At 45.7% G+C, this 15,826-nt stretch overlaps 2 protein-coding genes across 4 annotated transcripts in view; one reads left to right on the top strand and one right to left on the bottom strand.

The window, feature by feature from the left end:
• The window catches only part of BEST3 (bestrophin 3), a 41,656-nt gene extending 33,054 nt beyond the window's left edge, over positions 1–8,602 (top strand). For all 3 annotated transcript variants that reach the window (XM_045467241.1, XM_045467240.1, XM_045467242.1), the window contains one exon: positions 6,356–8,602. In XM_045467241.1, coding sequence (XP_045323197.1) covers positions 6,356–7,298 — 943 coding nt within the window. In that variant the 3' untranslated portion in view covers positions 7,299–8,602. The remainder of the gene's footprint in view (positions 1–6,355) is intronic.
• LOC123592207 (RAB3A interacting protein) overlaps positions 1–15,826 on the bottom strand; it is a 144,796-nt gene that overhangs the window by 118,464 nt on the left and 10,506 nt on the right. The gene's annotated exons all lie outside the window — the stretch shown is intronic.

The following is a 15,826-nucleotide window of genomic DNA, read 5'->3' as shown; positions in this document are numbered from 1 at the left end:
GAGTCTAGATGTGCCCGTTCTTTTACCAGATTTGCTGTAATCCTTGGCCCAAACTAGCAGAGAGGCAAGAGAGTGGCAGCAGGAGGGTCACCAGCCCTGGGAGCCCCTATTGTGAGCTAAGCAAACCCCCCGTGATGCTCCCCTACTCCAAAGTGTCCCCCAGCAAGGGAGTCAGGAGGGGGTGCTGGATGGATACAATCTCTGTCTGCTGGGTTTTCCTCCCAGTGCTTGGCCCCCACCTCCCAGCTCAGCACGAGTTACCTTTCCCATCTTATAAATCCTAGGCTACGGCTCTGACAAGATTCTGCAGAGCAGAAGGTTAAAAATAACAGCACTTGCCTCTAATGGGTTTGAAGAGTACATTTTGCTCTGCTGTGAATAAATGTCCCTCCACACAGGCTCTGCCCAGATAGATTTTCAGGCAAATCATCAGCTCCCTCCAAGGCGGCTGCCTGACTTTGAGGAACACTAACAATTTGAAAATAATAAATCTGACCTGAGAAGTAGAATTCATCACATTAAATATCAATTTCCTAAATTCCTCATTTCAATTTGTTAAAATGACCTAAATTAATTGAATTTAAACTGTCAAAATACCACTTTTTTAAAAATTTTTATTTATTTTTGAGAGAGAGAGACAGAGACAGAGACAGAGCATGAGCAGGGGAGGGGCAGAGAGAGAGGGAGACACAGAATCCAAAGCAGGCTTCAGGCTCCCAGCTGTCAGCACAGAGCCCAATGTGGAGCTCGAACTCACGAACTGTGAGATCATGACCTGAGCCAAAGTCAGACGCTGTCAGACTGAGCCACGCAGATGCCCCTCAAAATAGCACTTTGAATGTTGGCACAACAGCAAACAAAATGGCCACTGTGTGAGGTGAAGATGTTGACTGAGCTTACTGAGGTAAACATCCTATAATATACACATATGTCAAACCATCACATTGTACACATTAAACTTAAAGAATGTTATATGTCAGTTATATATCAATAAACCTGGGGGGAGGAGGTTAAAAAAAAAAGGTGGCCCAGAGAAAGAAAGGCAAGCATTATGCAGTTTTATCCTTTAATCTTGTGAAGCTCTGTATTTATTTACCTGATCACACACATGAGAAAGCTTTGTGAAAAGCTTGCTTTGGGAAAAAAAAAAATGCATCAGATCTCTCAAGTTAATGGGGCTGTTTTGGTCTTTCCATATGAGACACACTCCATGAATTCTGAAAGTCACTGCCGTCTCCAGCAGTCCTGTCCCCTCTTATTATGGCAACAGGAGGTGACAAGTGTTCTTCTGTGCCCTGAGCAGCCCAAGCGTCTTTTCAAAAGCCCTGAAATCACTGCTGCCTGTGCCCTCAGAAATCTGTCACTGGCAAGGGAGACTGTGGGGCTGATGGTTCACTGGGTGCTCAATAGATATTTTGAAAGTGCGGGTTGTTGGTCTTTTATAACAGTTGCGATTGAAATAACATATCCCAATCCTGACGCCAGTGCGACCTGGAGGATGACGCCTGCTCTCCCTCCTAGACTCGGCTAAAACCAACTCGCCCGCTTGGCTTAACGTAACCTGTTCTCTCTCCCACACCTACCCTTCTCCACCCTTTAAAAATAATGCCCAATACATAGCACAACCTTCCTCATTCTCATCTCTTCCGTATTGAGGATTTACATTGTGCAATAAATGTTAACTGCACGATTTGGCAATGTCTGCAAGAAAGCCACCTGATCGGCCCCATCTTCCTTCTCCCAAATAATCAGCTTTCTCCTGTCCTTATGCTTCCTCTCCATTCACTCAGTGCCCTCGTCTAACCATTAAGTGACTGTGAGAGTCATCCCTTCTAAGGTGTTCATTGTCAGATGGCAGCACCAAGGTGTAGTGACACTTTTTTAAGTATATTTTGAGAGACACAGAGAGAGTGCAAGCTGGGGAGGCGCAGATAATCCCAAGCAGACTCTGTGATGTCAATGCAGAGCCCGACGCGGGGCTCGAACTCACGAAACCACGAGACCTGAACCGAAATCAAGAATCAGACACTTAACCAACTGAGCCACCCAAGTGCCCTGGGGTAGTGACATTTTAAAAATACACTCTCGGAGGAGAAAAGGGATTAACTTTCAGGCAGACGCTATCATTTCCTCCAAGCAGGTGCGAGAAGTCAACAATGACTTGGAAATCACCTCTGAAAGTCTGCCAGTCATTGACAGAGTCCTTTTCGTATTGTCTACTCTTCAAAGCTTTTCCACATCTATTACTCTTTTGAACTCCCCCACAGCCTCTAAGGCAGGTAGAGGAAGTATTGTTGTCACTAGTTTTCAAGTATGATGCTGAGTCACAGAAAGGTTAAGTGGCTCTCCTAAGGTCACACAGCTAGTTAGAATCAGCCCAGGCAGCAGAAATCCTGGCTCTACGAGCTCCCGAATAAATCATTTTCCTCACCACAGAGGCAATTCTCAAATTCTATCTTCTGGACAATAATGGCGGCATGGCACTTTCCATAAATGTCCTCCTAGCTCTAATTACTTGCCTATCTAAGTCCAAGCGAATTCCAGAACCTTTTTCAGCTGACCTTCTCTAATGTATAGCAATATAATGAGCGCGCTTATATTCTACCATATAATGTTTCCGCTATAGTTGTTTTGGGGTGTTTTTTTTTTTTTTTTTTTTTCAACATTTATTTACTTTTTGGGACAGAGAGAGACAGAGCATGAATGGGGGAGGAACAGAGAGAGAGGGAGACACAGAATCGGAAACAGGCTCCAGGCTCTGAGCCATCAGCCCAGAGCCCGACGCGGGGCTCGAACTCACGGACCGCGAGATCGTGACCTGGCTGAAGTCGGACGCTTAACCGACTGCGCCACCCAGGGGCCCCGTTTTGGGGTGTTTTAAGTGTGTGATATTTGGGCCTCAGGATTGTACTAACCTTGTACTAAAAGTACACTTTAAAAACCAAATAAGGAGGAGAAGAAAGTCTGAAAGGACCTAAAAGGTACATCCAAGTCGCCCAACTTGGGAAATGGAGCATCTTTCAATGTAGTCTGTTCTGTGTGCTCTAAGCTTTAAACCATTTTGTTCTTAAACCACGGTTTCTGATGTCCTATTGGGAACCGTGACTTTCAGAGAAAGGAGATGGGGATTGTGTGCTGGCAGTGAAACATTCCCTCACGGACACATTTGGAAGAAAGGTCATTGGGTTCATCATGTGGGGGCGGGGGGGGGGGAGCTTCACGACTGCTCTTTGACAACATAAACACCCAAAAGGCTTCCTTCACCACTTCAGCATGACATTCATAAAACTGCCCCTCCCCCCCAGAGCACAGGCCACCAAGTGTTCCTCCAAAGACCCACCAATAGGTCTTTCTGACTAATAGCGTAGAAAGTTCCCATGTCATGTTTCTTACCCAAAGCATTTCTGGACGACAACATTCATCAATGTTGCTGTCCACGTAGTTCTTCCAGAACTACCACAAAATAGCACAAGTCTACCTATGCCCTTCGTTCGCAAAGGCAGCCCATAGTTGCCCCCTGCCTTTGGGATAAAGTCCAAATCCCTCTACCTGGTACATAAGACTCTAACACAATCCAAGGCTACCTTTTCAGCTTTATGCCTGACATTATTCTGTGCTTGTACAACTCAAGTTTTTCCCATCTTCACACACAAACACCCTAAAGTTTCCCCCGACTTACTTGTTCAAGTCACTTCTTCCATTGGAATGCTCTGCCCCTTCTCTGCCCATTTGATTCCTTCTCAATGTCAAAAAGTCAGCTCAAAAACTTACTTTGTCTCAATTTAGCTAATTATATACGTGCCTTCTCCCTCCTTTTAAACTGTGTTATACAGTTCTTGATGCAGCAGATTTACTCATAGTAGATGCTCAATAAATTTAGTTGGGTAAGTGGATAATTCTCATGCGTCCACGATACAGTCTCATGAGGCAGGAAGGTACAATAGGGTGTCACTGGCAGCCCTGCCCGGTGTCAGTTGGTGAACCAGTAGAACATTAGCAAGAGCCCTGGCCTTTTTGCAGTTTGCTCTTTGTAACTGGTCTGTTTTTCTCTAATTTGTGATGCAGGGCCTTAATCTTCTTGCCCCCATTGAATATACATGTCCATCATCAGCATAGTTAGAAAATTGTGTCCTTAGGATTTACAAAGTTTTGAAGTAATGATAGTATAAACATGTTTCCAGAAGATTTTTTTTAAACGTTTATTTTTGAGAAAGAGAGAGACAGAGTGTAAGCGGGAGAGAGGCAGAGACAGAATCTGAAGCAGGCTCCAGGCTCCGAGCTGTCAACACAGAGCCTGACGCAGGGCTCGAACTCGCAACCCATGAGATCATACAGAACCTGAGCGGAAGTCAGACGCTTAACTGACTGAGCCACCCAGGCGCCCCTGGAAGATTTTATCATTCTTACAAGGCAGTGTGGTTTAGAAGTAGTTGAGGAAGAGAAATCGCAAATAAAAAGTCAAGATCTCAAATGGAGGACAGAGGCTCGCCCTATAAAGAGAGATTGGCAGCCCTACTTTGGATTCCCAGGGCACATCCAGCGTGGCGATCTTAGTGAACAACTGCGCCTCTGGTGTGACTGGAGATCTGACCTAATGAAACTCGGCGAGCTGGGTCACTGGGGCCGCTGAGACATGAGTCTGCATTTCTCAAGTTGGCGTAACCGAATCGGAGCCATGCACGGCCGAGGTGGGCCAGAGGCTATCTGGTAGCCAAGGGCACTGCTGGGGCTTTAGAATAACAGCACAAGGTTGTAATCGGACGCCATCCCGGGACACTTAGCCAGTTAATCATCTCGATCAGCCATCTTTTATTCATAAACACGGAGGAATGATGTTCTCTTTGCTGCTCACTTTACCCTTTCAGGTTACACCAACATCCTGCTGCCCCGACACTCCCCTCTGTGTCACACAAAGCGCACCTGGCATTGTGAAGGCATCTTGTCACCAGGGCTGTTGATAGGAACATTGGAACCAGGGTGGACCAAGCACTGTTGCTCCCGGAGCTGGTGTGAGCATTTGCGGTTTAAAGGCAAGGCTTTAAGTAGCTCCTCTTTGAACCCCATTAAGACCACAAATCCACCGACACATGAGACAACCATGTAATGTGAGGCGGGAGCAGGCCTTGCGACCCCATAGCCCTTGCTGTTATCCCAATTATCCATTTTATTTCAGCCTTGAAGAAGAAGGTTCAAAAGGCTAGGGTTATTCGTTTTATGTCTCAAATGTTGAAAGTTCAACATTACCAAATCTATCAAACTTCATCACAGGGGAGCCCAGCTACATCGAGAGACCACACACCGCCCTCCTCGATGGATGGGTGGTCCCACTTCTCCTTCTGTAACCCTAGATGAGTGGACCAGGGATGTTAACAAATTACCTGTGGGCAAGGATTGTGTTTTACTCATTATTCTGCACCCTCCCCCCCCCCCTCCCCAGGCTCTACCTCACCACTTGACATCCAGGTAGCAGACTTTATATAAAAGGGACTAAGAACAAAGGCTTTGGAGTCAGATTTCTGGGTTTGGCCCTCAATGGCTACACTGTCTTTAGAATCTCTCTGGGTCCCAGTTTCCCCATCTGTAAAATCTGAATAATAATAGTACCAACTCATACAATGAATACGATAATTAACTGCATTAAGGCATGGGAGGTCCTTAAATAAATGTAAATGTGAGCTGTTTTTGCACTGTCTTGAATTTGGCTATGATGCATTATTGGCGGGGGGGGGGGGGGGGGGGGGGTTACAGATCCTTAGTTCATGACCTTGGTTCACCTGCAATAAAGGAGAAAGAATACACACTATATCTTCTTTTTAAGGTCCACGCCTGTAGATGAGTGATTTTCAAAGTGTGGTGTGGGGAACTCTGGGAATCCCCAAAAACCAAAACCCCAAGACCCAAGTCCTTAAGGTCAAAATTATTTTTGTAACAACACTAAAATGTTATTCACCTTTTCATTCTCATTCTTCCCTGACTTTCTGGAAAAGTGGAATTTTCCAGAAGCTACATGCTATGTGATGATGTCATCACTTAACATTTCATGGTATGAGTGCTTGTACATTCTTATGTGTGTAATTTTTTTATATTCCTCTGTTATTTCTGACACAGTAAGTAGCAATAGCTGTAACCCACATGAACAAATCTTTTCGGGGTACTTGATCATTTGTAAGAGTTTAAAAAGGTCCTGTGACCAAAAGGTTGGAGAATCTCTGCCAGACAATCTCAAGTTAAAGTCTCCCCCATTTCAAAATCTGTAATGTGAAAATACAAAACTCAGTCCTGATCTCTGAGACTCTGCCCACAGAGCTGGGGCCCTGAAACTGCTCTGCCTACATTTTGCCATTGTGTGTTTCAGACTGTCCGGGTCAGATCTCCCTGGTGAGGAGTGGCTGTGGAGTTTCGAGAAGCACGGCCAGCGCCATTCCATGATTAGAAGAGTCAAGAGGTTCCTGAGTGCCCACGAACACCCCGCCAGCCCCAGGAGGAGAAGCTATGGCAGGCAGGCCAGTGACAGCTCCATGTTCTTCCCCCCAAGTGGTGACGTCAGCCCAGCCAGAGATCTGCTGGATGTGCCCTCGAGAAGCCCCCACCGTGCCTCACCCGCCCAAAGGCAACCCTGCTCCCCAGAGGGGAACCCCAAGGCATACTCCAGCCTGGGGGAGCTGTCCACGATCAGAGAGACCAGCCGGACAAGCACTTTGCAGAGCCTGACTCCACAGTCGAGCGTGAGGGTCTCCCCCACCAAAATGCCGCAGGTCCCCGAGGTACTGATCACAGTGACCGAGGCACCAGTGCCCACATCCCGTGACTCCACTGCCTCCATCCAGAGTGCAGAGTTTACCGGGGTTGAGCCAAGCGGGACTGGACAGCAGGAGGTGCCTGTGGGATTGATTGCATTCCCCTCAGAGAAAGGGACACCTCCTAGGGACCCCAGTCCTCAGACTAGTTCAGCCAAAGATGAGAGAAACATCCTCACGTTAGCCTCTGGGGAAGACCCTAATGATAATGACAAGTTCCCCAAACGGTGGAGCCTCCCCGGTTTCCTGGCGTCCAGCCACGCCTCCCTGACAGGCCTAAGTCCAGATCCCATCAGTTCTGAGCCCGTTCTTTCACTTGACACAGAAACATCCTCAGAGACCAGTGGAATCAACATTGTGGCTGGCTCGCAAGCCTCTCCTGATGTGCTATACTTACTGGAAAACCTGGACACCAAGGAAACAGACATCGTAGATTTTAATAATGAGCAAGCTGAGGCATCAGCCAACGGAATACCAGAAAGGTCTAGGACCTGGTTCTAGCCTAGATTCTTACTTTCCCAGAAGTTCAGCATTAGTTCCAGAACATACCTAAGGACTGGTCAACTTTTTAAAAAGCCATCACACTGTATAAGCTACTTTTTAAACTGAAGGGCATTATGATCCTGAGTGTCTGAGAACTGAGAAAACCAAACACATTCACATCATCCATTACAAGGTGACTTTCATATAAGTTACACAGACCACAGTGACATATCTTAACCAAATAAGGAATCTTAAATATATATACATATATATATACATATATATATGACTTATAATTCATAGATTGCTAGCTTTGTAGATAGATAGTCCAGTCTCCTGATTTTGCCTATAGGGAGACAAAGGAGTCTCTCCTCCCCTCCTTTTTCTTTTCTTCTGCGCTTCAATTATAAACAGAGGGAGCTGGGTCACACAATGCCTCAAAAGCCCCTTCCTAATTCCGACTCTTTGAGGCTTTCTGTCTCACTCCTTTCTAGAATTATTATCACTTCTTGATTCGTAAGCTCTATCAGCATCACAACCTCCATCTCCCTTCAATTTCCTTTTCTCTGTTTTCTTTTTATTCTCTCATCCCTTCATCCTTCCCTTCTACTCCGTCCCTCCTTTCAAGTGGTAATATTTTCTCTTGCTATCTCTGCTGCTTACATCTTGCCACAGTTTTCAAACCATGAGGTGTTGGCAATGCCTCCTACGGGGCGATCAAAGATGTCTGACACATGCCAGCCTCCTAGTGGAAGGGGTGTGGGAGCTGATGGCACCCCACCACACCCTCGGCCGCCATTGCTGTTCTTTCCATATCCACTCTTTGGTCTTGAACATTGGAGAAAAACTGGAAGGACAAGGAACCTGAATAACCAAATGATATGGAACCGAAGAATAACAAGGCTTGAGTGTGTTTAACTTGAACTCTTAAAGCAAAAATCCCAATCATGTCCCAATCTGGGTCCAGTTACCATATCTTCCAGGTTGTTTGGCATGAGGTAGGATCTCGGAGCTGGGAGGTTAAGGGGGTCCAGGACTGCACAATGCGATGGGATGTTGACCACCTCCCTCCAAAGGGTTGTGGGGGTTGCAATTGGCTGGGGCCTCCAACTTTGTCTGGAAGGCCATGTCTTAGGAGTACTGCTGTCACTATTTCTGTTGAATGATGAGGCTCGACTACATATGACTTACGAAATAAAGTAACCCTAGTTGCTACCCTTTATCAAGTGCTCAAGTCCAGGCAGCAGTGCGTAAAGTTCACAGAGAATCTCACTAATCCTCACAGGAATCCTATGGGTCAATATACTATTCTCACCATCTTATTCTAGTTTATTTTTAAAATTTATTGATTGATTGATTTTGAGAGAGAGAGAGTGAGCAAGCAGGGGAGGGGCAGAGAGGGAGAGAGAAAATCCCAAGCAAGTTCTGCACCGTCAGCATGGAGCCCGATGTGGGGCTTGAACTCACGAACCATGAAATGACCTGAGCCAAAACCAAGAGTCAGAAGCTTAACCAACTGAGCCACCCAGGCATGCCATGTTCTCTCCATTTTAAACACGAAGAAAACAGAGCCTTTGGAAAAGTAGAGTAGCGTGACTAAAATCACATAGCCAGAAAGTGACAGAGCTTGGATTCAAACCCAAATTTATTTGACTCAAGAGCCCACACTCTTACCCTGGGTGCTCCCTCACTGTGCTGTGCCATGCGTAAGGTGCTGGATCTACCGGCAGTTTGCCCAGAATTCCGGAGGATGCCCCACGTAAGCCATACCTGAGCTTCTCCAGCCTTGACAACCTCTCCGGGTCCTCCCTGCTTGAGTCTACCTGGTCTTTTATGCGTGCACACAGGAGGGTGTCACTCCCTCTTCGAGCCCAGCCATGATCCTCTCCATTTTTCTGACAGAGGAAAGTTGGCAGAACCCCTCCTTACCCCTCCCCACTCCTCCCAACATGCAGTGTTATCATTAGCACATTTTTACAAGACATTGCATCCAACTGGGCCACCCCAGCTGCATGACAGTAGTGACATTTACATTAACTGGTTTTTCTCAAAAGACTAAAAGGAAATAATATTGAAAGAAACACTATACATTGATGCTTCTCTATGTTGCTTGAGAACATTAGTACCTAGGAAGGGACCAACATTCCCAAAGCATTAAGTATGGACTAGAGCATCAAGCCCCGACATAACACCTCTGAGAGGCAGGAACCCTAACCTTCCCCCAGCCTCTTAATGCTATTTTCTTGGCTGTTGCAACTTAAGTCCCTCTATTCTCTTCTCTTTGGCTTTATCTATTGCTCAAATTCAAATAAATTTCCACTTCGCTGCTTTTGAAATATAATCAATTTTTGTTCATAAATCCAAGGTGATAAATTATACACAAACAGAATCATAGGTTTCATGGAGGACTAGAAGAGTGTTCATTCGTCTCTGCTTCCATCCATCCCTTATGCACCTTTGTCCAGAGAATTATTGAATCTCCTCAATATTTCATCAGACTCTGAGGTGGCCTTCCATTTCTTCCTGGCACTGGAAACTGAATAATGACTCATTCAATGAGCCCATGTAGTTGAATTCAGCTACAGATTCAAGCCAGCAACTGCCCAGATCAGATGAAGAAATCCTCTATTCATTCTAAAATGAGTTTTTACCCAAGACAGACCAACATTGCAAAAACAAAATTATTTCTTCTCTGGGGCCTGATTTCATTGCCTGCTTAGCCCCTTTTCTCCTGAGCTCTGGAAACTTCTACCCCCTGCATGAATGGTCACATGGCCTGGCGGCTTAGTCTTTTTGGCTTGTCCCTTCCAAGAACAGGCTCGTGCATTAGATGTAATCCCCCAGCCAGAGAGTACAGTGAGGCCAAACCCCATCTGCTGCCTTCTCTCTCTGCCCTCTGGACATAGCTGTGCCCTGATGCCTGCCCACAGGACAGTCAAGGTAAAGGCCCGTGAGCTTTTTCTCTGTCGTCCAAGAATTTAGGGATGATTGGCCCTCCACGAAACAAGGAGAGCTGTTCTCTCCCCTCTTGAATCGTCCTGTGTACTTCATGGCTCACGGCCTCTACCACTCCAGGCGGTCACTTGTAGCCATGGAGAAAGCACCTTTTAAATGGAATGGAGAAATGTAAAATTTACCATTCATTTGAAGACTCACACATCATCTTTTTCAGTGTTTTCCCCCTCTAGCTTCTTCCTTCTTCAGAGAAACTGATTCCGTGCTCAATTATTTTTCCAAAATCTTCGTGTCATAACGTCTACTCTCTGAGAACCCGCCGAGCAGCATGTGGTGTAACGGAATGATGAATACCAAACTGGCGTGTGACTTCTGCCTGCGTAGCTTTATGAACTTGAACGAGTCCCATCCCTCTGAATGAGACCATAGTCTCAGCTTGGAATTGGGCTCTTCTCTGTCTCATCTCACTGGCCCTTGTGAGGGACTGAGGGGGGTTAAGAGAAAAGGCTGGGAGCCCAGGCAGCGATGTCTGGTTGATGGGCACGGCTGGACTTGATGCCCCTACCATTCTGCAGAAGAAAGGACTTGTTCCTTTCCACTTTAGCCATTCACTTGTCAAGATCCCTTTATTCAAAAGGATTCTAATCTCTTTCATTCAAGAAAGCTTATCATTTCTCTTTTGGCTTCATTTTTTTTTTTTTCTTTCATGCTTCCCAGCGTCTCCCACATCTTCCTTCTCACCAGTGTTTCCTGTCATTCCTTCACTCCTGACCCTACATCCCCAGGCCTCACCACCATGGCAACAAGTGCCTCTCCCTCCCTAGTGTGTGTACCAATCCCCTCAATCAAAATGTGGAACTAGATGGGCACCTGGGTGGCTCAGTCAGTTAAGCGTCTGACTTCAGCTCAGGTCGTGATCTCACAGCTCATGGGTTCGAGCCCCGCGTTGGGCTCTGTGCCGACAGCTCAGAGCCTGGAGCCTTCTTCAGCTTCTGTGTCTCCCTCTCTCTGCCCCTCCCCATTTACACTTGTCTCTCTCCTTGTCTCTCAAAAATAAATAAACATTAAAAAAAAAGTTCTTTCCCACAAAATGTGGAACTAGAGAACAATTAATTGCTTCTGTTCTTTCCACTATAATCCTAAGGGATTTAGCACCCCTGGTTTGAAGTCAGAGGACCATCTTATGGCATCTAACCTCCCTAAACCTGGTCTTACATCAGTTAATTTTGGAATAAGCATGACAACTGTACTCCTAAGCAAGAGCCAAATTCGAATCTGATTCCACCTGCCCTTCCCTCATCACAATCATCATTTACACGATCCACAATAAACATTTTCTAAACTGGTGTGGTATTAACAGTAATAACCAAGGATTTTCTTTCGTTTCATCTTATCCGACCATCTCACGGAGATCCTCAATCCTTTCATGTGTGTTCTGTTTTTCTTAGTTTTATGAACCCTAATTTTTAGGACAGTCTTCCCCACTGAAATGGCCACTGAGTCAAAAGAATCAATTCAAGAATGCCAGCCTTGTTCTCTTATTGCAAATCATGGAAAACCCAGGAGAAGGATCCCAACCCTGGCACAGCTTGAGAGACGTGATCCCAACATTCACCTCTTTCCAGCCTCCCTTTGCACCTCTGCTGAGCGTGGTCATCATCCCTGGCCAAGGCAAACAGATGATAGGAGCAATGACCCTGGAAAGTAGGGGCACAAGAACCACATTTTCCCTAATTACTCAATTAGCTCAGACCAGGGATTCCGTTTTTGTGTTGTTTTGTTTTGTTTCTGGATTAACTCAGGAAGTAGGCCCAGATCTTTTTGCCACAGGTAGATTTGGCCAGATGACTACCTGGAACCATCTTCTCGGAGCTTCTGCTTTTAAACATTTACTTAACAGAGTCAGCCAAGGGAAGGCTACATCATGTATCCTGAAACAAATAAGAACCTTTCTAAAATACATTTGATACAGAAATGCTGATGTGTCCCCCAGGTTCTTTGTCCAGGCTAGTGCTTCTCAACCAGAGGTGATTTTGCACCCAGGAGATATTTGGCAATGTCTTGAGATGTTTTGGGTTGTCACAGTGGGGGGGGGGGGGGGGGGGGGGGGGGAGGGGGGTGCTACTGGCATCTAGTGGGCAGAGGCCAGGGATGTTTCTAAACATCCTACAGAGCACAGGATGGCCCTCCATGACAACTATCGGGCCCCAAATACTTAGGTTAGGAACCCTGATTTAGGCCAATAGGAAGATTAAAACGAAACAAACGCCAAGGAGATTAATGAAGAGAGACGAAGAAGAAATAGAACTAGAAGAGATCAGATGAACCCAGCCACTGGCTAAATTCCTATTCTGTGCACAAGCTTCACCCCTTCTCCTTGATGCAGAAGGATCTGATATGTCAACTCCCGAAATACTGCGTGCAAACCCTGAGGTCCGCCCTTAGAGAGTTCCTTAGAAGGCTCCTACCAGTAAGAGTAGCTAAATGCCATGGCTAGCCTGACAGTGTGGCTCACAGAAAGGGTGACAGCAATATATTCTACCAAATATCACACAGGAACCTGTGCCAGTAAACTGCTAGGTAATGGAGAGAGATCTGCTCCAGCTTCAGCCTTTATATATGTCTCACTTAGGACCAAACAAATAAACCATATCTTCTAGAGAAATAACTTGGCATTTTATTTTGTAGAGAAGGGACATTTTAGAAGAAAGTTGTTACAGTGGGTAGGATGTCTACCTCCTTCCCACAGACCACACAACCTCATGGATTTCCCAGCACCTCCAGGAGAATAACATCCGGGAATTGGTAAAGTCCTGGATGAGGTCACCACTTGGACTTTTATTCATAGTCATTCGTGAGACATTAGGCAACTCCTGAGTGTCAGATATTCAGCCTAAGCTTAGTGGTGGCACTTAGGACCCTGTGCCTCCCACATCATCTGTCACTGTCTTCTGTGGCTGTAGGGGAATAACGCTTGACTTGTTTGTATGTTTATTTGTTGCCTTTCATCCCCAATCCTATACGCCTCCCAACTATTTTTTTCGAGAATTCTTTTTTTAAAGTTTATTTATTTAGAGGGAGAAAGAGAGAGTGCCAACAGGAAGGGGCAGAGAGACGGGGAGAGAGAGAATCCCAACCGGGCTCCATGCTGTCACCACAGAGCCCTGTGTGGGGCTCAGTCTCACCAACTGTGGAATCATGACCTGAGCTGAAGTCAAGAGTCAGTCACTCAACCAACTGAGCCATGCAGGCACGCCCTCAGCAACTATTTTCACATGTTTAATGTAAAGCCCTTTGTTTGTAAACATTCTTCCACGATGTGTATTTGGGTGCAAGTGTTTTCAACTTATGTAAATGTTTTTTATTATAGGTCTCATCTGTTTGCTCACCTCAGTACAATGTTTTTAATATCCTCCCTTCCAAGTTCCCCTGTGTAACACCTCTCATCCGTTGCTTCTAACACCCACGTGTTCTAAGATGTCTTATAGTATTCATCCGTTCCCCTCTCACCTCCACCCCCTCCACAGTAAGCTCCTTCAGACGCTTCCTTTATGGCCCCCATGGAGCATCATATATCCAGGAGCAGAGTCACCAGGTCACGGAGCTTGGATATACTTAACCTGACTATGTACTGCCAGACGCGCTCCAGAATCACAGCGCTGACTGGTCGCCCACAGCACGCTTTCTCCACCACCACCTTCCTGCCCCATGCTTGGCACCACCTAGGTTTTGGATTTTTCCAGTCTAACAAGTGTGAAGTGACCCCTGCTTGCTGTCGAATTGACATTTCCTTGCCAATTAAACAGTATTGATCGCTGTATGATATTTATCTGATTTACTAATGACATTAAGAATCCCTTCATATAATTCTTAATTCTTTTGGGACTTCTCGTCTGAACTGCCTCGAGAGAAAGAGAAAGGAAAGAAAAGAATCCAAACTAGACCCGAAGTTAAGAGACCTGGAAATCTCCAACAAATGTGACCATAACCTTAGCTGTGTGGTCTCTTCACTGTGTTCAAGTAACTTGATTAGTTGACTTCAGTTTGCTCGGCTCTAAAATTAATGGTTAGGGGTGCCTGGGCTCAGTCAGTTAAGCATCTGACAGCTCAGAACCTGGAGCCTGCTTAGGATTCTGTGTCTCCCTCTCTCTCTGCCCTCCCCTGCTCATGCACGTGTGTGTGCGCGCTCTCTCTCTCTCTCAAAATAAATACACATTAAAAAAATAATAATAAATAAATCAAATTAATGGTTAGATGAAGTGATTTAAGGTCTCATTCAAATGCTGGTTCTAATAGCATTTCTGGAGATTCTATACATGGGGGAGAAAGGAAGAAATAGTTATGATGGATATTGAGAGTGGCAAAAAGAAACAAATGGCAGAAAGAAACAAAACGGGCGGTGGGACAAGGAAAGAGAGAGTGGACACCCATCGGGTACTGGGGTACGCCAAGTGTTTAACATCTATCACGTCAGCGGATCCTCAGGAAGCACTGTTACCCATTCCTTACATGGGAGGAGACAGAGACGTTAAATAGCTTGCTGAAGGTTACCCAACGGTTAAAATTTCAATCTTGGATTTCAACCCAGGTCTCTTGGGCTCATTGCTGATTCCACTCTTCCACACTGCATCTGAAAAACAATGAACTAGGATAGGATAGAAATTTCTGTATTCAGAACACAACAGATTAGCAGTCGATTGCCATAACTACTCAACCAGCTCTGTTGATTTCACTTTCAAAGTCTGGTGGGGACTCTCAGGAAGCCAAGGTTGATTGAATACCTATTATGTTTCAGTGTTATGGGAGGGGCTGGACATACATGATCCCATCTGATTCTCTTAATAAACTGTGAGGTGTCACGATGCCCATTTTACACCTAAAGACACTGAGGTTCGGGAAGGTGAAATAGTGTACCCATGTCACAGAGCTGATAATTGGCAGAGCTGGGGTTCAGAATCAGGTCTGCACATAAACTAGGAGGCAGAGGTTTCGTTTCCCTGAGGAATAGCCCAAACCTAAAGCCTATTTCTCCATAAACAGCTTTCTTGCAGGTAAACGTGTTCTCTTCATGATCCCTGTCTTCGACGGGGAACAATTTAAGCCCCTGAGTTTAATAGAAGATTGGGTATAATATAGGATTGTCCTTTGTCATTAGTTAAAACTGGTGTGGGTGCCTGAAACAAGTCTGTGGATCTGTGCAAGACACCAATTTCTTCTCCTTTGCGCACAGGTGAGCTGTGTAGGCGTATCCTTGAGAATGATGGAATCGTATGCAGTGTGTGTGACATATATGAATTCAACTATGTGAGTTTGACCAAAGAAAGAGAAGCACTTGTGTATATGTGTAAATAAAAGACCCTCTGGGACGCCTGGGTGGCTCAGTCAGTTGAGCTTCTGACTCTTGATTTCGGCTCAGGTCATGATCCTAGGGTCGTGGGATCAAGTCCCACATCAGACTCTGTGCCGATCGTGAAGCCTGCTTAAGATTCTCTCTCTCTCCTGCTCTGGCCCTCTCCCCCACTCCCTCCCTCCTTCTCTCTCTCTCTCTCTCTCTCTCTCTCTCTCTCTGAAATAAAAAGAAAAGACCCTCC

Source organism: Leopardus geoffroyi, chromosome B4 (genome assembly GCF_018350155.1).
Source record: "Leopardus geoffroyi isolate Oge1 chromosome B4, O.geoffroyi_Oge1_pat1.0, whole genome shotgun sequence".
NCBI classification, from domain to species: Eukaryota; Metazoa; Chordata; class Mammalia; order Carnivora; family Felidae; genus Leopardus; species Leopardus geoffroyi.
This window is presented reverse-complemented; position numbering and strand designations above follow the sequence as displayed.